The sequence below is a fragment of the Camelus ferus genome, chromosome 12, assembly GCF_009834535.1.
Source record: "Camelus ferus isolate YT-003-E chromosome 12, BCGSAC_Cfer_1.0, whole genome shotgun sequence".
NCBI classification, from domain to species: Eukaryota; Metazoa; Chordata; class Mammalia; order Artiodactyla; family Camelidae; genus Camelus; species Camelus ferus.
The window spans coordinates 9,997,138-10,021,723 of NC_045707.1; the positions used below are offsets into that span (position 1 = coordinate 9,997,138).

The 24,586-nt window shown below is 59.6% G+C and overlaps 1 protein-coding gene across 3 annotated transcripts in view; it reads left to right on the top strand.

Annotated features, from left to right (window-relative positions):
* Positions 1–2,918: 2,918 nt before the first annotated feature.
* GRAMD4 (GRAM domain containing 4) overlaps positions 2,919–24,586 on the top strand; it is a 68,596-nt gene continuing 46,928 nt past the window's right edge. For 2 of the 3 annotated variants that reach the window (XM_032492497.1, XM_032492498.1), the window contains exon 1: positions 2,919–3,157. In XM_032492497.1, the coding sequence (XP_032348388.1) occupies positions 3,129–3,157 (29 nt within the window). In that variant the 5' untranslated portion in view covers positions 2,919–3,128. Of the gene's footprint in view, positions 3,158–19,498; positions 19,520–24,586 lie in introns of those variants that run through there. The other variant, XM_032492499.1, reaches the window with a different exon arrangement.

The window sequence follows — 24,586 nt, forward strand, 5'->3', positions numbered from 1 at the left end:
GTGTGTCTGAGTCCAGGTCTCCTCTTCTTACCAGGACCCCAGTCCTGTGGGGTTAGGTCACACCCCAATGAACTTGGCTTAACTGTCACCTCTTTAAAGGCCCTGTCACTGCATACAGCCACATTCTGGGATATTGGGGGCTGAGTTCAACATACGAGTTTTGGGGGACAGAGTTCAGCCTATAACAGCCCTCCCGCTGAGCAGGGTGGTGTGGGTGCCTTGTAACATCAAGTGACCCACTCTGGGGGCTATCTGGTTTGTCTCGGTCCCCCAGGCAGGCCCAGTGCGAGCAGTGTCAGGCACAGAGTGGGCCACAGTGAATGTCGGTAGGGTGCGCTGAAAGTCAGGGACCCGAGGGCGGCTCCAGGAATCTGCTTCATCCACTTCCCTCCTCCCTGGTTCCTCTGGCTCCTGCCTGCTCCCCCTAGTCCTGGTCTCTCATTCTAGAACATTCCTTGGACATCCGGACTGTCCCTTGCTAGGGTGGAGGGCTGTCCTTTGTAGCTGGGCATGGTGAATAGTTCAGCCACGGCATTTGCCACCATCATGAGCAAAGAGGTTCCCTCTGGGCTTGTTGGAGATGGATTTCTGTCACCTGTGAGCAAAGAGGCCCTGACAATCACACAGAGACTGGTCAAGATCCGGGGGTGGGGGCAGGGACACACACGAGAAGAATCAGGGTCTTTCCCCAGCTGGGTTGACGGAAAAGACAAGGCCACAACCAACAACAAGGAAATAATCACGGAGGTGGGGGCGAGGGAGGCGGGGGCAGTTCCCAGGGCCCTGGCTGGCAGGGAGGCCGGGACTTCTGCAGGCTGGTCAAGGAGGCCTTTGGGGAGCTGGGCCTTGCTGCAGGCTGGTGGAGTTCAAGTAAAGAAGGTGGTCCTGGGAGGATGTGGCAGGAAGAGTAGCCCAGGCCAGGATGCGGAGGAACCAGTGGGGTCTGGTAGCCGGCCCAGTCCTGGCAGGGGAGCCGGGCACAAACGCAACACAGACCACCCGACAGAGCTCTCACCCCAGGGAAGAGACAGTCCTGTCAACAGCTCGCCCTGGTAGCGCTGCTGCCCCTGAAAGAGACCCCACATTTGTGCGTTACCTCCCTTAATCTGAAGTCACTTGTTCCCCCAGTTCTGCAGCCAGGAAACTGAGGCACAGAGAGGTACAGCCTTTTTCTTGGAACTCACCTGAATGCTTGCCTCTGACCCAGGCCCATCAAGGCTACGTTCCCAGCGTGGAACTCTGGGGGAGGACAAAAGAGGGGCCCCAAGTCTTGTGTGGACAAAGAGTGTCACCTGCCATCTCAGTACACAAAGGATGTTGCGGCCATCAAGCCATCAGCCACTGCAGCCGCCCTGATGGTGCACCTGAGGGGGTTCAGGATGCGGAAGAGCAGGACACCGGCCCTAGAAAGGCCGCACATCAAAGGGATGATTTCAATAAGCCCAGAATCTTGCATCTTCCCATACATAGCAAAGTACTAAAATCATTAACCTGGCTCCTCCCTCACCTCTTTGGAACAGGCCCTCAGAGTGATCTGAGAGGCTGTATCCCAGGCTAAAGTTCTCAATAAGTCTGCTGAATAAAACATAATTCTCAACTTTTAGGTTGTACAATTTTTCCCCCCAGTGGACACCTGCCCCAGGGACTGCTTCAGGGGTACTTGAGCCGGGAGCCCTGAGGACTGAGAGGAAGTTGCTCAGGGAAGTAGGGTGGGGCTGGGGGTAGCGCAATTCTGGATTCCTGGAGGTGCCTATAGGACTCTCAGGGTCACTGGGTTTGGGGCAGAGCAGGGAAGCTGTGTTGAAGACATGTGTGGCAGATGGGAGCATCAGGGGCAGAGCCCAGAGGACCCAGGAGGGAAGGAGTGGCTGAGAAGGGCAGCCTTTGAGTGGGCAAAGACAGCCTTCCAAGTTCTTTGCGTTCCCCTATCCTCCCACCCCAACCCCCAGCAGCCATCTTCCCGGTCAGACCTGGGTGGGGACTCATAGTGGGCCCCCCAACTCAGGATGAGGACCTGGGGTTTTGTTGTGTGGTTTCCTCTACCAGTGAGCTAGACAGATTCTGGTCCTGGAGCCAAGGAGTGGGCAGGGTTCTCCTGGGGTTGGGGGTGCCCAGACTCAGGGCAAGTGGGCTTAAAGCAGGCTCCCTCTACTAATGCGGTGCCTGGAGAGATACAGGAGTGGGGAAGGGCTCCCTTAAATGTCGAAGGTGAGATTTAGGTAAAGTGGGACGAGCCTAGAGGTCCATATCCTGAGGACAGGGACTGCCCCTAGGCATGGGGTCAGCCCCTGCTAGGTACTGTGAGTCTAGAGAGAGTGTGTGCCCCTCCCCTCCCCGTGCAGACTCCAGGTTCCCCCGTGGGTGGGCGGAACAGAAACATCAGGGGCAAGGTGCTTCCCTATGGCAACGTGGTCGCCTGTGGTAGCCAAGTGTTTGACCCCAAGTCTAAACCACAGCGGAGGCGGGGGAGGGGATCGTCCCAGTGCGGGCGCCCATGGGGTCTCCGGCGGTTGGAAGCAAAGTGACAGCAGCATGCGTGCTTGTGCGTGGCCGTGCCCGAGGCATCCGCCCCGAGAGGCGCGGGACCGCGTGGCCATAGGCGCCATCGGAGGGCGGCCGCGCGGACGAGCCGCTGCGCGTGCGCGTGGGTGCAGATGACGGGGACGCACGTGGGCCACCCAAACAAAGGTGGCGCCGCGTGACCGAGCTCAAGTTAGTTCTCGCGCGCGAACCCGCCACGGCAGGCGCGCCCCCGCGGGCCTCGGGCCTGTCGCACCGGGAGAGGTGGGGGGAGCGGAGGAGGCGCGAGGGGGGCGCGGCCCCTTTAAGGCGCGGCGTGGGGCGTGGCGTGGCGACGCGGGGCTCGCCAGCTCAGGTCATGGGGCGTGGTGTTGGGCGGGGCGGCGGCTGCGCAGGCAGGGCCGGGGGCGCGCAGACTCCGCCGAGCGGGACGCGAGCGCGCGACCTGGCGCCGCCGCCGCCGCCGCCGCCGCCGCCGCCTCCGCGCTCGTGGCCCGGACCCGCGGGGCCGCCTCCTCCGGGCTCCACGGCGCCGCTGGGCTCCCGGGCGGGCGGCAGGTGCAGCGCGGCCGGGCAGCTGGCGAGGGGGGCGCCGCGGCGGCGAGTGGATGAGAGGTGGCCCCGATCTCCGTGCAGGGTAAGCGGCGTGCGCGCGCGGGCGCCCACTCGGACCTCGGCGGACATACGGACATGCTCCCGACACTGGCGTGCAGGGCCGCGCGGCCCGGTGCTCTCGGCCACGCTCACCCCGCTCCCGGAGCCAGCGGCCCTCTGAACAGGGCCCTGCGCGGGCGCGCCCCGCATACACGCCCCCGGGTCCCGCGCGGGCAGGAGCGCGCGTCACGGCCACCCCCCGCGCTCGCCGCGGCCACGGCATCTCCTGGTCCGCGTTGTGCCAGGCAGGCCAGGGAGAGGGGGACGTCCCGTGGGCGCCAGGCCTGAGATGGGGTGGTGGTGGGCGGGGCCGGGGGGAGTCACTGTGGTCAGGCTGTGGCACGGCCTGGTGGATGCGGTGAATGTCTTTTCCCCGACTCAGTGCTTGGGGACACAGGAGAGGAAGAGGGAGCCCCTGGCCCCTGCGACCCCAGAAACGACCCTGCCAGAAAGTTGTGGGCGCGCCCCCCCCCACGCCCCTCTTTTTGCCCTGTCTCTTTTTCCTTTGTTTGGGACTCTGATCTGGGGGGACTCAGCGGGGGGCCCAGACCCAGCTGAGGCAGGCAGGCAAGGAGAAGAGTTGTGCAGCCACCCCCAGCCTGGGGCCCCCACCTGCTCAGAGCAGGCCCTGCACTCCTGTCCAGGCCTACCACCAGGGGAGGGAGGGGAGTCAGAGCCGGGTGGGCTGGTGTACCTGCCCTGGCTGGATGCTCTGTGGCAGCAGCTGCCCCCAGCCAGGGCCACAGACCTAGGGGGGTACCCCGAATCTGAGTCCACCCTTGGAGCTGTTGCCAGCCCTACATTTCCTGAGGCAGGGAAGGTTCTGTTCCTGTGACGCCTTTTGCAGGAGCGGGTTCCCTTTCTTGCCTTCCTAGTGCAGGTTGGGGAGGAAATACAGAGTTCTGAGCATCTCCCACACATAACAATGGAGGCTTCTGAGTCCCAGCCCGTGTGGCAGCCCAGCCCTGGCCTGGGCCTGGCAGGGTGGGCAAGGCTGTATGTAGTTAAGAGGGAAATTCAGAGTCTTGCCTCTGTTAGTGTCTGCTCTGTGACCTTGGGCAAGAAGACTCTGAGCCTTCCCATGCCTCAGTTTCCCCAGCAGTCACCGGGGAGGGGGGCTGACAGGATGAGATGATGCCCGCCATTCAGCTGAGCACACCCAGGGCAGAGGTCTGAACACCCTGGAGGGGCCAGCAGTGCCCTTTGCCCCCTGGGTGGCTGTTGTTTCCAACGTGTCCCAGGCCCATCTGGGGGTGCAGTCCTGCTGGGTGAGTGTTCCAGTTGTGGCCCTGTCCCCTGCTGGGATGAGGCCACATCCCACAATGTCAGCCAGGGACTTCGTTAACGCTGCCCCTCCTTCCTGCTGCAGACCCCTCTGAAAACTCCCTGCCTGGCTCAGGTGAGGGGCCTGGCCTGCCTCCTACTGCCTTGGTCACGATGTCGATCTTTCTGCAGCACTGTGTGATCATGGGGCAGAGACCTTAAGCCCACGTAGTCTGGACAGTGCTGGACTCATGTGGGTGGCGCTGCCAGCTTGGTCCTGAGGTCTGGGAGGTAGGGTTCCTTGGGGCCTCTGGATAGGTGCCACCCCTCCTCTGTCCTTTTCTCCCCTGGGCTGTCTTGGCTGATGGGGTGTGGCCATCCCAGAGGTGGGGCCTGGGGATGGGCAGGGCCTGTCCGTGTGATGTCTGTCCGCCTGCACTCGGGAAAGGCATTTCCTGGAAACTGCACAGGAATGTCTCAAAGTGTGGTTTGCTTGGTCCTGGCCCTGTGTCTTACCCCAGGGTAGGTGGGCAGGTGGCGGGCGGGCCCGACTCTTCACAGGGAAGAACCTGGTGGTCTCTCCAAGCCGCCAGCCTGTGAGGCCCTCCTCTTATCTGTCCAGCCGGAGTGGGTGTCAGGAAACTGACCGTCACCAGCTCGGTGTGACCTCTGCTTCCCCTGCTCTCCCTGGGCCTCACCTCCACCAGCCTGGAGACTAGGGGAGTCAGGCTCGTTTTTCCTGAATCACCGTTTTTGCTGTGTGATGGAACAGAATCCTGGTTCAGGCACAGTGCAGACAGTGTTACTAGATTCTAGGGAGGGTGCTGTTGCTGGGGAGGCTTTGAGCCTGAAGCCCGTTCTCTCTGTAACAGAGTATCTGAGTGATGTTACAGATGTGATGGAGATGCCCACACCCCGTCTACACCGCCCAGGAATCACTGTCATGAGAGAAATGAAGGGCTCCCCTGATGCTTCCACGGTGTGACCCACGTCAGTGGTTGTGCCATGGGGTACCCTGTCAATTTTGGGGGTCCAGGAGACCCCTTCCAGCTTCCCAAGCTTCGCGGTTTGGGAGTTCCCCTCCCAAAGTGGGTGTACTTGAGCTTTGTGTGGGAGTGGGGCTCCCATCCTGGAGTGGCGAGGCTCCAGCTGGGTCCTCATTTCTGGTGGCCACACCCTCTGGAGGACCCTGCTACCTCGTCTCTGATGTGTATCGGGATGGGAGGCCCCTGCCTAGTGGCGGTGCTGGGGACTTAATGAGCCTCTAAGCAGCTCAGGTCAGTGGAAGGTGTGTGGCAGCCGGGAAGGAAGACCCTGGTGCGGGCCGTGCGGCCTGCTCGCCCCCTTTCCTGCTGCGCCTGCTGTCAGGAGTCAAGGAGACCATTTTTGTCAAAAGCCAAGCACACACTTGCTTCCCAGTGCGGGCTGCGGACAGCGCTGGGGTGTGTAGCAGAGCATTCCTGCCCTTAAAGGATTTAAACATGACTTGGGGGAAATGAGGTGTGGGCTGAGAAAGTAATAGGAGGAACACGGATGCACTTGCGGGGGAGCAGCTCCTGTTCGCTTTGACCAGACATGGGCGTCTGTCTGCGGGAAGCTGCCAGACCAGGGTGTGACCACCAAGTGGCACTCGGAGGGCCTTTGGCTGGGGACCTGAGAGCCGGCTGGGGGCGTCTAGGCACTGCAGGGCGTTCAGGTCTGACTTCTCCTTCGCTTTGGGTGGCAGAGCTGTAGGGGCTCTCGCTGGGTCTCTTTCCCAGGCAGAATCTAGAAAGCACCCTTTTGTGAAGGGGATAAGAGTTCAGGTGCTGGCTGGGGGGTCAGGGAAGAGGCCTGGGTCCCTGAAGGTCACGGTCACTTTGTGAATAGAGTGGTTAAGGCACAGCCAGCCTTGGGTGGGGGCAGCCTGGCCACCTGCTTGGAGCTGGCTGCTGACGGAGAAAGGTAATCGGTTAACTTGAGAATTTAAAGGCAAATTGTTGGACTGCTCGTAGATTGAGATGGAGGGAGAAAGTGAAGATTCCCCTAATTAGAGCAAACTTTGTTCCTTGTGCCTCTGGTGTCTGCGTGTGGCCTGCACGGAGGGGTGGGGCGGGGACTTTGGACCGTAATTCACCACTAATGACTGTCGCCATCGAAGGGCTGTTGTTAAGACTGGCATTTGAGTTACAGCCAGAGCTGTGATTATGTTTAAGCCCTGTGATTAAAGTCCCCTGTGGTTACACTGGCAGAGAGGAAGTACTGGTCTGTCAAAAAAAATTAATAATAGTAATAGAAACCACTCAGCGTAGTGTCAGACGTTGTGCTAAATGCTTCTCACGCATTGTCCCATGTGGTCCCCACAACGTCCACGGTCACCCATTCTGCAGATGCAGAAGCCAGTGGAGAGGTGGGCGGCTTGCCTCAGTCCCTTAGTTACGTGCAGAGCTGGGATCAGAACTTGGGTTGTTTGGCTCCAGAGGCTGCGCTCTCAGCCTCACTGCCTCTCTGATAATCAGTGAAATTTCTAGGCGTTTGTGAAAGAAACAAACTAAGTAAATTCAAAGTCATGACGAGAAGCCTCTTTGCCATCAAATATGCACCGATAGCAGCAGTGCCTCTTTCCCCGGGCCTGACGGCGCCCTAAGCACTCTGTGTGATTGATTCTCGTAGCAACTGGAGGTAGGTACTATTATTAGCTCCATCTCACAGATGAGGAGGCCCCGGCACAGAGAAATTAAGTAACTTCCCTGCAGCCACAAGCTGGGGAGTGGCAGGCCTGGGTTTGAATGCTGTGTTCTCCCTTCCTAACCTGGGCACCGTGTGCAGGGGGGTGAAGTGGTCTGTTGCTGTGTGTTCCTGGGCAAGATGCTTAACCTCTCTGGGCCTCAGTTTGGTCAGCAGGAAACAGGGGTCTTAGTGTGGAATACAGAAACCAGAGGCCTGAGGGCTGGCCCTAGCCCGAGCTGGCCGAGTCTGCATCACCTCCCACAGGAAGGCCCTGGGTGGGGCAGCCCAGCCACAGCTTCACCCCCCCCCCACCCCGGAGGAGAGTCATGGTGACGGTGCCAGTGCACCCCCTCCCCAGCTGGTTGCCTGGGACTGCGGGCTCTGGCTCTCCTCGGAGCTCAGACCACACCCGGGGAGACAGACACCTGACACCTGGCGCTGCGTTGCTGGCTTTGTGACGTGGGGGCCCTCAGAAAGTACTGCTCTGCCCCTCGGGAGTCGGGGGGAAGGGCGGCCCTGCCCAGAACCTCTCTATGCCGCCCCACCCGTTGTGGCTGGGAGAACCAAGTACGCCTGCGCCGTCCACGGGCGCAGTGGTGGGGGGCGCCTCTCCTGTGGTCGGGTCCCCAGACCCATTGGTGGAAAGTGCTGCTGCCTCTGGCCCTCCCCCTGTGGGCGGGGGGGGTGCGTGGCACAAGGAGGTAGGAGTCCCTCCCTAGGCCTCCAGCTTGGTGTCAGGGGTGGGGCACACTTGACCCCTGCCCGAGCCTGAGGCACCCTCCCAGGTAGGAGCAGCCTCTGCCTGCCCTCCCCCTCCCCTCCCTCTCCTCTCCCTCTTCACCCCCTTCTGCTGGTGGTGCCTGCAGGGCTCTCTGGGATGGCAGACCCTCATGTCTGACCCCTCTCAGCTCTGTTCCCTTTTCCTGGGAGGCCTCCCCAAAGCACCCCATTTGTGGAGGCCCCCCGCACTTGCTGCTCACCCCCCCCCGCCTCGTTCTCTCTGCAGTGGTTGTCCTCCCTGGGGCCGGGGCTCTCTCCCATCACGTTGTGTCCCGAGCAGCCCAGAGCAGGAGTGAATGGAGGCATTTCCTGGAGGGCATGGCCTTGCTCTACCCAGTGGGGTCACTCTGCAGCCTGGCCTCCAGGGTCCAGCGGCTTCAGGTCCTGGGAGCTTGGCTGTGGGGAGCCCACCCACAGCTGAGCCGGCTGGGGACTGGGGGCGGGGAAGCCTGGGCAGTGGGAGAGGGGTGCGTTGGTTTTTTTAAACATCTTTATAGAGGTACAGTTCACATACCGTGCAATCCACCCATTGAAAGTGCGATTCACTGGCTTTCAGCATATCCACAGAATTGTGCAACCCTCACCACAGTCTAATTTTAGAACACTTTCCTCAGCCCCTTGAGCAGTCACTCATTCCCTCTTTCCCTCCAGCCCCCGGCAACCGCTAATCTGCTTTCCGTCTCCCTGGACTGGACCTTTCCTATCGGGGGGATCACAAGCGCTGTGGCTGCATGGCCCTGTCTCCCTCACTTAGCCTGATGCATTTTTAATCCGCGGGGCAGTGTGTAGCGGCAGAACTGTGCCCAGGCCTCTTCTGAAACATGGCGTCTCTTCCCCAGCACCAGGTGTCCCTGGCCCACCTCTCTCACGAGTCTTGGTGGACTCGCCTTGCCTCACTGGCCCCCCGGGGTCAGAGTTCATAGCAGCCCCTCCTGTTGCCCCTGCCGTCTGAGAGCTCTCCCTGCTTACCCGCTCTGCGCAGGCTCCAGGAGCTGTTCCACGTGACTCATCTCATTTTCAGCGGCCTTTGGCACACTTAACCATTTATGTGAGCTGCACTCAAGTCACCTCCTCCAGGAAGCCTTCCTGGCCTTCCCATGCCTCCCAGGGTTAGGGCTCTTGTGCCTGTTGTCTGTGTATGGTCCTCTGTTTGCCTGCCTGCAGCAGGAGCCCAGCTTTTCATCTGACCCCTGGCTGGTCTTGTTGGAGACAGTCTCTGGGGATGAATGGTTGCAGATGGTGGGGGGGGGTGTTTGTGAGGGGATGGGCCCCGTGGGCTCTCTCACTGACTGCCCCGCTACTCCTTGATTATCCTTCTGTTATCGTGTGGTCACTTGGCTTTGAAACTCTGCTGTCTGTACTCCGGAGCACCTCCCGGGCAGCCTGGGTCTGGCCGTGGGCCTCCTGGATGTCCAGGTAGAGCTGCTGTGTGAGCCCTGCCTGGACCGCCTGCCCTGCCCGCCCCTCCTGCCCTCCCACCCCGCACTGGGTGGCAGGCTGCGTTTTTATTTTAATTTTTTTTATTTCACAATAGACCAGACATTTTAGAACAGTTTTAGGTCTACAGAAAAATTTCAAAGATAACAGAGTTCCCATATACCTGCCCTCCCCACCCCCCAGTTTCTCCTGTTACCTTCTTACTTTGTTTAGTGTGGAACATTGTTATAATTAATTAATGGACCAACATTGATATGTTACTCACTGAAGTCTGTAGTTTATCCAGATTTCCTGAGTTTTTACCTAATGTCCTTCTACCCCAGGACCCCGTCCAGGACCCTGCATTACATTTAGTGGTCATGTCACCTTCAGCTCCTTTGGGCTGGGACAGCTTCTCAGACTTTTCTTGTTGATGACCTGACAGGCTTGAGGAATATTAGGTTCATTGTAGGTCCCTCTTCGCTAGAGTTTGGACAGTTGGAAATCCTGTTGGAATCTGGATGTTTTTCTTGGGGTTAGACTGGGGTCGTGGGTTTTGGGAGGAAAGCCACTGCGGTGAAGTGCCCCGCCACATCACGTTGCATCGGGACAGTGCCGTCACGTGACTGGTCGCCGTGATGTGGGCCTTGCCCCCTGGCTAGTGTGAGCTTACTCTCCCTCTGTCCACGGTGCCCTCCCTGCAGGGAGGTCATAACGTGCAGCCCACACGTCAGGGGTGTGAGGGCGGAGTAACTGCATAAATGATTTGGAATCTTCTCAATGGGAGACTTGTCTCTTCTTCCACATTTATTAATTTATTCAGTCTTTTTTTTAATGTCAGCATAAATTCACGTCTACTTATTTTATACCTTGAGTTACAGGGTAATTCCACTCTATTTGTTTTGTTGGTCAGATTGTTCCAGCTTTGGCCACTGGGAGCTGTCAGGTGGCTCCTCGGGTCTGTTGACCATCATGGAGGGTGAAGTGAGCATGTCCTTGTTGGCCCGACTGGTGCTTCAAGTGCATCTTGCGTGATTCCTGTCCCAGCCCTAGAATCAGCCAGTTCTCTCAGGAGCCTGGCTCCTTTTACTGGAGAATGGTTTTAGAAACCAAGATCTGGGCACTGGGGGTGCTCGCTGCTGCTGGGGTTTCTTTGCTCTGGGCCCTCTCAGCTGACAGAACGGAAAATGTGCCCCCCATCTGTGGATGTGCACGCATCTGTGACTGTTTCTGTGGTGGCCACCCGTGTGTAGTAAATGAGATGTGGGTTCATCCTGACGGTGTAACCTGCAGTCTGGTCGTTACTGCGCGGATCCCTCTCCCTGGCCGATCAGTCAGTCTCCAGTCTCGCAGTGGGGAACCCGGCTCCCCACCGTTTGCCATCTGTGTACGTGATTGTTTGGTTCCAGTTGACCTGCAGAGCGGGGTCGGACTGTTACCCGGGCCGCTGGGAAGTGGCTTCCTTGGCGAGAGCGCTGCGTGCATGGGCAGCTCTTTCTTACTCCCCTGGGTTCCCGCTGTGCTGCTGGAATGCCGGCTGACAGGTGCATGGGCCCCCGCAGAGGTGGGGGGCTGGGGGGCACTGCCTCCCCAGGAAGGTCTGTGACCTGCAGGGAGAGAAAAAGGGAACTGGGGGCTTCCCTGCTGGGCCCGTGGGGAAGGGCGCGGTCATGGCATCCCTTTGAAATCTGAAGGCCCGGCTGGCTTTGAACACAAGCTGGAGGCCTGGCCTTGGCAGCAGGAGGAGAAGGCTGCCGGCGGGACCCCTGGAGCTCAGACGTATCACTGACTTAGATCCCTTTGGGCCCAGCTCCTCCCGCCTTGGGACTGCGCTGTAGCGGGAGTGGCCGCCTTTGAAGGAAGAGCAGCTGCCGTGCACTGAGGCCAGGCTCCTCTGGAGAGGAGAGAACCAGGGGGATTCTGCTCCAGTTGACTTGGGCCCCCCGCCTGCTCCCGTTTCCGTGCAGGGCTCCAGCCCCACGTGTGGGTCCTGCGGGCAGGGGAGGGCCAGCTGGAGGCTTCTAGCAGATTCTGAGCAGGTGGGAGTTGGGCAGGGGACTGGCAGGTGGTCCCAGGGCTGAGGGGGCCTGAGAGCAGCCCCAGGTAGAGGGTTTGCTGGGTTTGTGCTTTGGAAGAAGAGTTGGCCCCCAGGCGGGCTCAGAAGATGCCTGGAGTGGCGTTTGTTCCTTTGTGCTCCTGTCCCTTTCGAGATAGAACTAGAGGGAGGTGGGAAGGACACTGGGCCTCCGCGGGATGGCTCAGTGTCTGGGCTCCTGTGTGCCCGGGCCCCGGGCCGAGCTCCAGGTTTCTGAGGGTGGGACCCACAATGGCTGTTGGTTTGAGTCCACAGGTGACAGAGCGGTGGCGGGAGCTGCCGTGCTGTGTAGACTGTGCTGTCTGTACCACCTGTGTGTGTGTGGGCCTGCTGTGTGGACCGTGCGGTCTACACTGCTGGGGAGGTGCTGCTCACACAGTACCGCCTACATGTGTTGGTGGTGCTGTTTTCCATGCAGGGTTTGGGGGGGTCTGAGGGAGCTCGTCTTGTTTTCTCTTAAACTTCCGCTGTGGCCTGGGAGGGCTCCTGGCCACAGCACCCTGTCTGTTGCCCGGAAGACCTGGGCTCCAGCCTGCCTGCCCACCCATGGTTCTGCAGCCCCCTGCCCTGTGCCACTCAGCTCTTTAACTAGGCCCTGCCCTGTGCTGGGTGCCAGACGGTGGTGAGTGATGGAGGAGGCCACGGCCCCAGGGAGACTGGGCCGGTGGGAAGGAGGAGAGAGGTGGGGCTATGGGACAGAGGGGCCTGACCCCACCTGGGGGTCAAGGAGGGTGCCTCAGGGGCTGAAAGAAGGGGGCACAGGAACCCGCTGGGCAGAACTTAGGCGGTTTAGCTTCAGGAGAGGTGGGGAGGGGTAGCCAGGCCAGGCGAGGCCACGGGTCACCACGCCGCCCTCCCTGGGACCAGCTAGGGCTGGTGTGGGGTCAGTTTATAAAGGTCAGCTCCTATCCTAGGCTCCTAGAGACCCAGCCAGGGGTGTGGCCTCTGCTGGGGCCAGCACTGGGCTCTGAGCACATCAGGGGGGCCTAAGAAAGTGGCTTGAGCTGGCTGGGGCACAGTGATCGGGGGCTGGGTGGGAGTGCCATCATCCCCAGCTGGCCCTTCCTGGGAGCCCTGATGGAGGCCACCTGCTGGCCGGGTCTCCCTGCCCCCATCACCGGGTGCTCCCCTTCCTGGTTCCTGCTGTGCTGCGCCCAGCTCTTCTGCTTTCTGGGTTGAGATTTGAGGTCCCCTGTGACAGCCACAGGCAGCTACAGGGAGATCCTGGCCTGGAGATGCATTTCCCCGATGGGTCCCAGAGCTCAGGGTAACTGGAATTGTTTGTGGGGTCACAGCTGCCCCTGGCGGCTGCATGGGGACCACTGTCTGGGGCAGCGTCTGCGAGGTGGAGCGTGAGCCAGATCTGACTGGTGATGGCCAAGGGGGCAGGGAGCGGAGGGCACCGCAGCCGGGGGGTACCTGGTGTGGCAGAGACAGGAAGAGGTGTCAGTGGTGGCTTCTGGCGAGAGTTTGGCATTCAAGATTGAAGCAGCTTGAGTGGTTGAAAACACACACAAGCCTTCAACGTCGCAGACCCAGAGTCTCACTCCTAGAAGAACCGGATTATGACACCCGCCCACGGGGTTGCCACAGAGCCCGCGCGCTGACGGCTCTGTCCTGTCTCCCGCCACCGAGAGGGCAGCAAGGTGTGTGGGTGGTCCCACGGGTGCTGCGTCCCTGGAGTGGAACTGTGAGGCTCGTGCGCAGGGCCGGGGGGGCCCCACTGTGCCGAGCGGTGCTGCCCTGCGCCTCTGCAGGTTGAGCCTTATGGTGTGCTCCTCCCAGACCCCTGTGGGCATGTCCTTGGAGTCCCATGCTGGCTTCAGCATCCAGGCTTGTGTCCAGGGGCTGGTGTCTGCAGCCCTTTCCCTATTCCATCCAGAGAGATAGGTCAGGGATGAGACCGGTAGGCTGGACTGGAGGCCACTCTGAGGACCTGTGGCTGAAGCTACCTCCCGGGGGTGGTCAGCGTGCCCCCAGGCCCCGCCCCACCCTGTCCTTGAGGGGTGGCCAGTGTGCCCCAGGCCCCGCCCCACCCTGTCCTCTGGGGGGTGGTCATCGTGCCCCCAAGCCCCACCCCATCCCCCCATCCTGTCTTTTGGCGGGTTGTCTACATGTCCCCCGGCCCTGCCCCATCCTGTCCTACTGGGTGAGCACATCCTGGATCAGGAAGAAAGCAGTATTTTGTTCCACAGTCACTGCTTGAGAAAGTGGGGAGCTGTGTGAATCACATCAGAAGTTAAATACGGTGTAAACATCTGGAGGGGGGTGGGGTAGGGTCGGGCTGGAGGGGACAGGGAGCAGCAGGGACCTAAGGATGCTGGACCCAGAGGCAGAATTTAAAGGAGTGGGATTCACTGGCAGTCTTCCTGCCCCTAGAGCCCAGCCCACTCAACAGTGGAGGCTGCAGATGTGTGACTTCGCGGTCGCCCAGCACGTTTTGGGGGAGAGGAAGTGGAATATGAGTCACGGGCCAGAGAGCCCTGGGCATGAGGGCAGGAGCACAGGCGGGGCTGCTAGCAGGGTGGGAGTGAGGACGGTTGGTGGGCGGGGCTGGAGGGGCTGCCCTGCCCCTGCTGCTCCCTGCCCTGGCGGCCTGTGTCTGAGGATCATGCCCCTCCTGGGAGGGCCTGGGGGAGAGGCCAGTGCCTGTCTGCAGGGGCAGGGCTGTGGGCTCCCCCTGGGCTGCCCCAGCATCGCGTTCTAAGTTGGGCACCTGGAATTGTGACTCTCAGTGGGTGGGCCCTGGGAGACCTGCCCCATAACCCTCATCTGTGGCCAGCACAGGGCACCTGCCCTGCCCAGTGGGGAGCGGGGAGTCGGGGAAGGAGCTGGGCCAGGAATCCTCGTGACTGCCTTGTGTCACCACCCCCGTCTGACAGGTGAGGGCCCCTGGGCAGGCCTGCAGGCAGCATCAGGAAGGGTGATGCAGGCCTCCTGGGTGTCGAGGGTGTCGAGGGCCACTCCGTCCATGTTTGTGGGAGGTAGGCCCGATGCGCTCTCTGGAGGACCTGGGATTCATGCTGATGCCTGCAAGGTGGGCCAGGCCGAATGGTGGCAAGAAAAGGAGAGGCCTGACCTCTCGCCAGCGCCGCCTGAGCTTTTGAGAAGCCCCGCACCTGACCTTTCACAGTCAGGCAGCCGCCTCTGCATTTGGAGAATTGGCCACCTTAAGAAGAGCCCTGAATGTAGGGAACCCCGCCTCTCGTGGCCATGGTGACAGCATAGTGGGGACTGGGCTGGCTGGGGGGCACGGGAGGGCTGCCTGAGGATGCCCCAGGGAGGGATGGTTGGTGGTTGCTGGCGTCGGGACGCCGGCTGGGTGGCAGGGCATGTACGTGGATGGCTGCCGCTCCTACTGTAGCCACCCTGGAAGGGGCCATGTTGTCCCTGTTTCACAGATGAGTGAGGGTCAGAGGAGTCCTGGTAGATGGCTCGCTGCCCCCAGGGCCTCTGCCCTCGTCCGTGGCCCTCCTGCCACTTCCTGTTGGGTTTATTTCGGTATTTTCAAAGATCAAAGCTGTCCTCTCTGATATCCGCTTGTGGGCCTTACGTGGACCCTTAACTTCCCACTCAGCCCACTCCTCAGGGCTCTGGTGACCCACCCGCTCTGTGTGCGCCCGAGGGCCCCACCAGCTCCGCATGGACTGCGGACCTCCCCCCACCTCTCAGAGGGGCTGTCCTGTCAACCCCCTTGACCCCAGCTCCGGACTGGGAGCTCCCTGAGGGCAGGCCTGGGCCTGCGAGGCTGGGTGATTCCAGAGGCCACCATCACCCACCTGCTGTTGGCCTGGGTGGCTTGGCGGGGCGGGGCGGAGTGGGGTGGGGCGAATCCCGGTGCACGCCAACTGCAGGGGAGAGGCCCCGGGGCGGGGACAGGGGTCAGAAAGGTTGGGAGGGGGAGCACAGAGCGCTTGTCCCAGGACAGCTGAGTATGGTGGTGAGGCTTCTAGTTTAGAAAAGCAGCTGGAGCGGGGGGGCCTGGACCCAGAGCTGGTGCGCAGCGCTGCCGGCCGAGGCAGGTGCTGCTTCCCCGACACGCCCGCCCTCACCTCGGTGCCGGGGCCAGTGTGACTGAAATCCCTCTTCCTCTTGCGTTCTCTGATCCTGGACTTAAATGAACTTGGCTGCTGCATCAAAACGGACTGTGGTAGGGCCCCCCTTTACCGAATCTAAACGGCCAATGCTGACATCTCAGGTCACGTCCCCCGGAGGGCTGTGTCCTGTGTCCTCCCCCAGTCAGCTGCAGGAGGGTGGGGAGGACCAGGTGGCATCAATGGGTTATTGCAGCTGCGGCTCCACGAGGGCTGACAGGGACCGTCTCACTCATTCCGGGTCCCCAGCGCTTGGCCGAGGGCATCGGGGCACATTTTAGGGGAGCCTGCTGATGACTGTCCCGCAAGGCTGCCCAGGCCGGAGGCCCTCTGCCGCCACCCCCACCCAGCTGACTTGAGTTGACCATCAGGCTCCTTTTAAGTTAGGCAAGTGTGCATCTTTGATAATTGACCACTTAACTGTGCGATTAAAACTGGTTCAGTGAGTTGTTCGCGCTGCATGTCGGTGAGGGAGCGTGGCCTTGAGCTCATTCAGTCGTTCACGCCTGGGGATGCGCTGGGTTCCATTTCTCTCCTGCATCTTTTCACCGTTCCAGTTGGATCAGACCTGGGAAGGACCACATCCTTCCACACCTGCAGGAGACGAGAGTTCAAAGCAGATTTCCACCCTGAGAGTCTTTGAGTTCTGTGGCTGACGTGTGTGTGGAGCAGCCCTGCTGCCGGCTTTTACAGGCCAGTTCGGGCCGATCCCGCAGCCGGGCTGGAACCCCGCACCTCCAGGGCGTGGACGGCATCGCGGAGGGTCTTGCTGGCCTCCTGCGTGATGCTGGCTCTGCGTATAGAAGCTGGCCCTGCTGCATCGAGTTGAAAAGTCTTGGCATTAAAAGAGCCTGTTATGACCTATTTGTAAAGTATTTCAGAATCACTTACATGGATATTTTGTCCTAAATTCTGTATAATTAGAAGATATAAACCCAACTCTGTGACTATTTCGGTGCACCAGCGTAACCTAGATGAGAGCTTCCCGTGTAGGTTTTTTCTTTTTTTCTTCAAAAGAAATCATTGTAACAAAAGCAAAAGGAATTGATTTCATCATCATGGTTCTCAAATGCTTGAAAATAATATTGCCTAACTTAACATGGAAACGTGTGGGCTGATTGGCAGACCCTTTCTCTTCACCGAGAGCAGAAACAGAAATCTCAGGGAACGTTTAAAAGGCCCTCGTCAGTTCTGCCTTGGAGGCGGATGAGCCGTGGCTGGATTCCCGCCTGCCCAGCTCTCTCCCCTCACCTCGGGTCCAGGCGGAAGCTGGTTGCTGGTGTTCCCAGTTGTGGGCACCATTAACGTGCAGCCTTGTGGGTGTGGCCGGCTGCGGAGAAGGGACCTGTGGTCCTTGTCCGTTTGACAGCTGTCATCCGAGGCCTCGCTCCTCAGCCGGTGCACACGCTCCCTCAGCCAGCGGCGCTCCCTCAGCCAGCGGCGCTCCCTCGGAGGAGTGTCCCTTCGTGGGGAGGCAGGTGTGGGGCCATCGCTGCCCCAAGTGGCCAGGATCCCAGAGCAGGATGGATTGTGTCGGGGGAGCCTTGGGGGCCAGAGCTTCCTTTTCTCATGCTTGTGGCCCTCAGGTGCTCGGGTCAGGATGTGCGGCCTTCCTTGGTCACGCAGGACCCTCTTTTCTGTCTGTTTAGTTATTCCTAATGTGATCGGTACCCTCAAGTTCACCACCAAAACAGAAGCTGGGGTCTTGCTGAGAACCCCTGTTGGCCAGCCTGAGATCTCAGCCTTGTGCTCCCATCCTCCCCAGCCGAGATTTCCAGCTCCCTTGTTTTACCGTCTGTTCCTTCCTGGGGGGGATCCCTGCTCCTTGCCCTGCTCCTTGGGATTGAGTCTTGAAGGACTGGTGGAGATGGCCTGGGCAGATGGGCGGGGTGAGGATTGAGTGCATCCTCGGCCAGGGCAGGTATGAGGGCACACAGGTGTGAGGGGCCAGGTGTGTTCAGGGACAAGTGGGTATAGGGCAGCGGCCAGGGGAGAGCAGGGGTGGTGGTGGTTCCTGGCCTCTCACAGGTAGAGGGTCCCCGTAGGATCAGGCCAGGAGGGCAGGTGTTTCCAGAAGTTTCAGGTGTAGAAATGGCCCTGGGAGGAGGTCCAGGCTGGTGGTGGAGGCTGGGGCTGCCCTGGTCCTGGGCGAGGGGCCCTCCTGGGAGAGAAGGGGAAGGTTGGAACCTGGGGGTGTCGTGGCAGCACAGGGGGCTGGGGCTGGGAGGGGTTGTCGTGAGGCCAAGCATCGAGGGAAGCAGGACCCCACCCCTCCCAGTGTGGGGCCCACGGACCAGGCCCAGAGGAACGTGCCCCTCTCCCAGAGACACACACACAGGCATCTCCTAGGCACCTAGGGAGCGTGGGGGCAGGTGCAGAGGGCGGGGTTTCAAGCATCCGGGATGGCTGGGAAACTGCTGAGAGAGAGACTGAGAGAAATGCAAGGCTTGTTGGAGACTTTGCTTCTGCTGGTCTCAGTCTCCGGTTTCCAGAACAGTCGGGGTGAGGGGTGACCTGGAGGGCTGACTACTGGGTCAGCTTTCCACGCAGTTGCCTTGGAGGGGGGTGCCTCTTCTGCCCCCAGAGCCCTGGGCTGTGGGTCTGTCTTTAATGCAGGGTTTCCCACCATGGACCTTGTCCTGTGGGGCTGGTCCAGACTGCCTTGTTTCTGGAAAAGGAGGTGATGTTCTAGGTCCTGGGTCTGGTAGAGGCGCTGGGGTCCCAGAGTGGAGACCTCCTTGTTCCCGCCCCGCAGTCCATCACCAGGCAGGCAGCTCTTCCAGCTAACGGTCCCCCGTATCACTGTGGGTCCCCTGTGGCTGTTGGGGGGCCAAGATGCGATGTGCAGAGAACCCCCGAGCCTGTGCTGCACAGAGACAGGTCCTCGGGTCCCCGGTGTTAAATCTGGCGCTCTCCTCCCCCCTCTGTTCCCGTCACCACCCGCCCGCCACCCAGGGAGCTGAGGAAGTGGGCGTTGTTGGGGAGGGAATGGACTGGGGGCTTTGTAGTGGGGAAGACAAGGCTGCTTCCTGGTGAGGGGGGCGGCCACCCCTGCTCCCCGTGCTGGGCCAGCACCCCGGATGGATGGCCCTCATGGAAAGGCTCTTCGTGGACACAGTGGGGATCAGGTGCGTGCAGGGCCAGCGCTCCGAGGGGAGGTCGGGGACGTGGGGCGCAGGCCCTCTCTGCCGGTTCTCCCTGGCCCGGCTTGGAGGGACGCTGCACTCTGGGCCAGCTCGCGTGGCGTCTTACCTGGTTGAACGGAATCTGTGAGGCCAGAGCTGTCAGTCTGTGCAGGGGTGGGTGTGGTGGGGTGACGAGGGCCAGGACAGCCCTTCCTGCAGGGTCATGGGCCACCTGCCACAGCACTGGGCTGATAGTTGAAGGTGCCCTCCCCTCTCCCGTGTGGGTGGAGCCGGCCTCCTGGGCGCCCTAGGGTGTGTGCTCTGCAGGGGCTTCGGGGGTCCTTCTCTCCTCAGCTGAACTAGTTATGGAATTCTGCTCCCTTTTGGAATTGGAGATTGGGCCCCGAAGGCGGCACGCTGTTGTCATCTTGGGGCCTCCTCCCCAGTCACTGAGGCCTCCTCCTTGCAGAACATTGATGCTGCAAGACCGACTCAGCTAGGTGGGACTGGAAACCACCCTTCTCAGCGTTGCCAACCTGTTAGTCTTGTTCAGCCAGGCCTGCGTGCTGGCTTTCAGCTTTCGGTGGGTCCTGCCCTCCCCTGGGAACCCAGAGCCAGACCTTTGACCCCTGGGCGGTGGACGGGCAGGGTGGAGGAGGGGCTCCGGCGGGCGAGCAGACAGGGAGGTTCCTTTGATGCCTACGGGCGGCCTGGCCGGGGCGGGCCGGGGCACCAGCCTCGCGGAGCAGCCCTGGCTCAGGGCGGCGTCAGTGCGGCGTGCTTCCTGGCAGAAGTGTTTTGGTGGCATGCTGGGTTTTCCTGAAGAGAAAGGGTGTGGAGCCCCCATGGCGTGTGAGAATGAGGTGATGCCGTGAGCGGGCTCTTGCCTGGACCAGGAGGCGCCCCTCCGGGGGCTCTCGGGTGTCAGGGGTCCTGGCGGGTCTTAATTAGGACAAACAATGCGGCTTTCTTTGCAGGTCACTGTTCCTGGGCAGGTTCGTGAGACGGGGAGGCTTTTACCGTTTTCTGTGCTCTCACAACCTGCCTTTCAGGCGCCGTGCAAGGCGGCACCTTCTGATTAGTTGCTTTTCAGCCTGTAAAGGGTTTAGCAGTGGCCGCCTGTTTTGGGTCAGACTTTGAAAATTCCTGGCGAGATGTCTGGGTCTCCTCTGCTCTGGGGAGTGGAGTCCAGGGGTGGGGCCGTGCAGGGAGGGACGGAGGGAAGGAGTCTGTCTTGCTGATTGGTTCCTTCTGCCTGCGGGTTCCAGTTACGGAAGCGACAGAACCTCGTCTTGGGCATCCTGACAGGAGACCCTCTAAGTGTCGCTCCCCAGCTTCTTAGGATGAAATGCTGGTTTGGGTCTGATTGGCTACGAGTTGCTGAGACTGGATTCAGGCTGCCCTGGGGCCCAGGTGGTGGGGTTCTCTGGGCTGAGCCAGGGAGGGGCATGGCCTGGGGCCAGGAGCCTGTGGGGTGGGAGAGGGTGGGGAGACCCTGCGGTCTGAAGTTGGGGGATGTGACTTAGCGGCGAGCTCCTGCCAGGGAAAGGTGTGCCTGACACGGGAAACAGGAGCTGCTGAACTGCCGGTCCTCCCCCGCCCATCCGCCCCCTCGTGCGGGCACAGGAGGTGAGGACTGAGCAGGCCTTGTGTGGGCCAGGGGTCTTATCCTCCATGCCGACCATTCCAGGCCCCAGTGGAAAGGAGAGAAGTGAATGGGCCTGAGCCCTGAGCACAGGGAGGTGGTCCCAGGAAGGCAAGAACTGCCCTCCCTCAAAGGCCAGTGGGGAGGGCCACTGTGAGCTGGGCCGGGGGCACTGGTGGGGCTCACAGCTAGAGCTTTGCAGCCCCTGGAGATGGTCGGGGTGTCGGGTGGGAAGGGGGTCCCGGGGACTGTCACAGAGTCAGCATGGAAACAGGTGGGCTGAGGTGGGGGGGGTCAGGTCAGGACCTTCCTGACTTCGAGCGGATCCCTAACACACACGGAGATTTCTGGAACCCTTGACAACAGGTGGGGGCTGGGGCTGGACCCTTCCGCTGTGGAGCGGCCCGGGGCGTGGCTGGTGGGGCCTGCGTGTGTTAGTTGTTGCGTTGTTAATTATGTAGGACGCAGACGGCCACTGGCTTTTCAGACCTTGAGCCATTCTTTTCACAGTTGTGCTTTGAAATACTCCTTTTTTTTAGAGTGAGTATCACCTAGTTCCCTAACCTGCACTGTAGGTATCTGCTCGGTTCTCTGGAACAAGAGCCTCATTCTCGGTGGAGGATGGATGAAAACGTTTCCACAGATCAGCCCCCAACGCATCACAGCCACACAGGCCGATGGATTCCGCCACATCCGTGCTCCTGAAGCACGTGCCTCGTGTCTTAATTACCCTTGCAGGAGAGTGGCTGCCCGAGGGCTCTCGCCACGCGGGGAGCTTCTGGAGACTGATCTGGGAGAATCCCAGGTGCATCTTGCTATCAGCAGTGCTTTCTCCCCGTAGAATTGCCGATAAAGGGGGTGATTGCAAGTCCAGTCTTCCCTTAAAGGCATCGCGACAGCTTGCTGTTTACAGTTTGTCAGAGGGTCCTGCGGAGAGAGGGGTCCTTTAGTCACGCAGTCATTCTTTCTGGAATGTCTGTTTTGGGAAGGGGCTGTGTTACGCCTTTATTCCTCAAGGCTGGCGATGCCTGCGCCCCCGAGAACCCTGCCACCAGCTTATAACCGGGTCCCACCGGTGTCACCTGGGAGCTGGCACCCTCCTCTTGTTCTCCAAGTGGCAGGGTGCCAGGTCACTGTTGAGGGTCTCCCCGAAGTCAAGATGGCTCAGGCCCTCGCCCCCCATCGGCAGTGCCCTCTGCTGGTGCCCAGCCTCCAGTCCGTGGCCCGCCTCCCTTGCCCTTCACGCCCACGGGCGGGGCTGGGCCGGGTGTATGTGTGTCGGGTGCGCAAGAGCCCTGGGCTGTGCTCCAGGCTGTGCTGGGGGCTGGGCTGCTGCACACCCATGGCCAGCTCTCTGCACCGCAGTCCCCACTCGGGGTCTCAGGTTGTGCCCGTGGACACAGCCTGCCCCCTGGGGCCCAGCTGCAGCTGCCCACAGCCAGGGCCGGGGGCCTGGGGAGACATGGGCTGACAAGGGCGCCCTCAGGGCATGTGTCCGAGCCTGTCCCTGCAGCCCTTCCCCGAACCACTGGGGTAGGCCAGGGGTTCTCAGACTCTGGTCTCGGAACCCCGTTAGTAGTGAGGTAGCCTCTTCACGTGGGACATAACTCTTGCTCTTTACTGGTTAGAAATTAAGAAACTTACACCCATTTGTTTATTGAAAACTGCCAACTCTAAACCCATCACGTGTTAACACGAATAGTGCATTTTTATTGTTTTAAAAAATCACTCTTTTCCCCCCAAAAAGTGGGGAAAATTAGTGCAGGGGGCACTGGCAGTTCTGCGGGCCTTGGCAGGGGCTGGTTAATTGAAGACAGGCGGGTTCTCCAGCCCCAGTCACCCCGCGGGGCCTCGAGAGACGGCACGTGTGGAACACAGACGGCGTCTAGGATGGCTGTTAAGTGGATCTGACCTCCCGGGTCCTCCGAAAGGGTCTTGGGGCCCCCAAGGGCTCCTGGACCACACTCTGAGGACCGGGAAAGATGTCCCTGCAGGGGTGAGGGCTTTTTTCAGTTTTTTCTGTTTTATTTGAGCCCATCCTGTTTCTTTATTTTTAATTAATTTTTAAAAACTGAAGTATGGTCAGTTGCAGTATGTCAGTTACCATGTGTCAGTTTCTCGTGTGCAGGGTAATGTTTCAGTCATACACATGGATATGTGTATTCGTTTTCATATTCTTTTTCCTTATAGATTACTACAAGATACTGAATACAGTTCCTGTGCTACACAGAAGAAATTTGCTTTTTATCTATTTTTATATATAGTAGTATTTACAAATCTTGAACTCTCAGTGTATCCCTTCCCACCCCCTTTCCCCACCCTCCTGTTTCTTTCATGTCCACCTTGAACTTGGTTGACATGACCTAGTCCACACATTCAGGACCCAGTGTTCAGAAGCGGTTGCAGCTGGTTCCCCGCTCCTGCCGGTCTCTCTCCCTCCCCACTTCTCCCCGGGACACGAGGGGCAGCCCACGTGGGCACAGCCTCGCTCAGGCAGGTAGCAGTGCGCACGCTGCAATGAAGCAACCTTGCCTGGACGTCACTTTGCAAGTGTGAGTAGGAGAGATTCTTGGAAATGGCAGTGTAATTTTACTGGATTTTGCGGAATTGCCCTGCACTCCACTCTCAAGTAGGGGACCCCGGTCCCCTGTCCTGACACCCACACCCCGCGTCTGTGCGCGTCTGTCAGGGAAATCGTTTCTTGACGTAATTTTTGTGCTCTGTGCTTCTCTCTCCGTACGCGAAGGGAGCCAGCCGTCCTTTCACATGCTTAGGAGCTGTGTGTTCTCCTCTGCTGCAGGCTGGGTCTTTTGCCCACTTTTCTACTGGGCGGCTTTTCAACATTAGACAAATTAATCCTTCGTAATACGCGTTGCAAGTGTTTTTTCCTGGGTTGCCATTTATCTGTGACTGTTGACAGAGGTTTTTGCCTGGCAGACGCATGTTTGTAGTGTAACCTGCCTTCTCCTTTACCGTGTGTCTGGTCTCGCTTGGAAAGGCCCCACCACGGCCCCCTCGGCTCCTCCCCTGTATTTTACCTTCAAGTCTTTGGTCCACTTTGAATTCGTGTTGGGAAGGAGTAAGGTGTGGCCCCAGTGTCATCTTTCTCCACCAAGCTCTCACCTGTTGAATGACGCGGGTCTCCCCTCCGACCGAGAAGGCCCCTCGCCCCAGTGGGTCTGGGTCTGTTTGCTACATTCTAGCGGGTTCCGTGGCTCTGCATCTGCTCATGTGCCACCGTCAAGCTTTTAACGTGACCACAGCTGCGTTGTGTTTTACCAAGTGGCAGGGCTGGTCGCCCCTCACACTGCTGGCTTTTCAGAATTTTCCTGGCTCTATGACTTATTTTTAACTCATAAGCCTTAGACTCAGTTTGTCTTGCTTCCTTTAAAACCTTTTCAGGGGAATCACACTGGATGTATAGATTATTTTAGAGTTTTGTCTTCCCTCTCCCCTCCTGTGTAAACATGGCCAAATACACGTGTGTGCAAATAACATACTGCGTACGTATTTGACGTATGCATAAGACTTAGTGTTTTAAAGTGTACAGTTCAGTGGCGTTAAGTACATTCACACTGTACTTAATGTGCAGTCAGTGGACACCCATCTCTAGAACTTTTCCATCTTCTCAAACTGAAACTGCCCCTCTCAGACCCCCTGCTGCCCAGCCCTGGCCCCACCACCTGCTTTGTCTCTGGATTTGGCTCCTCTGGGTACCTCGTGCAGGTGGGGTCGTGCGGTATTTGACTGTTTGTGACCCACTTATTTCACTGAGTTTGGCGTCCTCAAGGTCCACCTGTGCTGTAGCCCATGTTAGCACGTTCTTCCTTTTTAAGGCTGAATTCTCTTCCCTTGTGTGTAAGAGACCACGTTTTGTGTGTTCCAAATGGGCCTTGGGTTACTTCCGTGCTTCAGTGATTGCAACTTGTGCTGCTGTGAACATGGGTGTGCAGGTCTCCCTTCGAGTCCCTGCTTTCAGTTCGTTTGGACATACACGCAGACTTGGGATTGCTGGATCCCATGGTAGTCCTATTTTTAATTTTTTTGAGGAATTGTGCTGTTTTCCATGGTCCCCGTGGCTGTGATTTGTGCTTCTGGTCGTGCGTGCTGAACATCAGGCCGGAGCGCTGGCTGAGAATACAGTGCACCTGCAGCTCTGTGGCTGGCTGCGCCGGACCCCTGCGAGCCTGGTCCCTGGCGCCTGGGCCGCAGGGACGAGACTTCTGCCTCGGGTGGCTGTGACCTCCCTCACTGAACCTCAGTTTCCTCCTCTCATTGGAAGGGG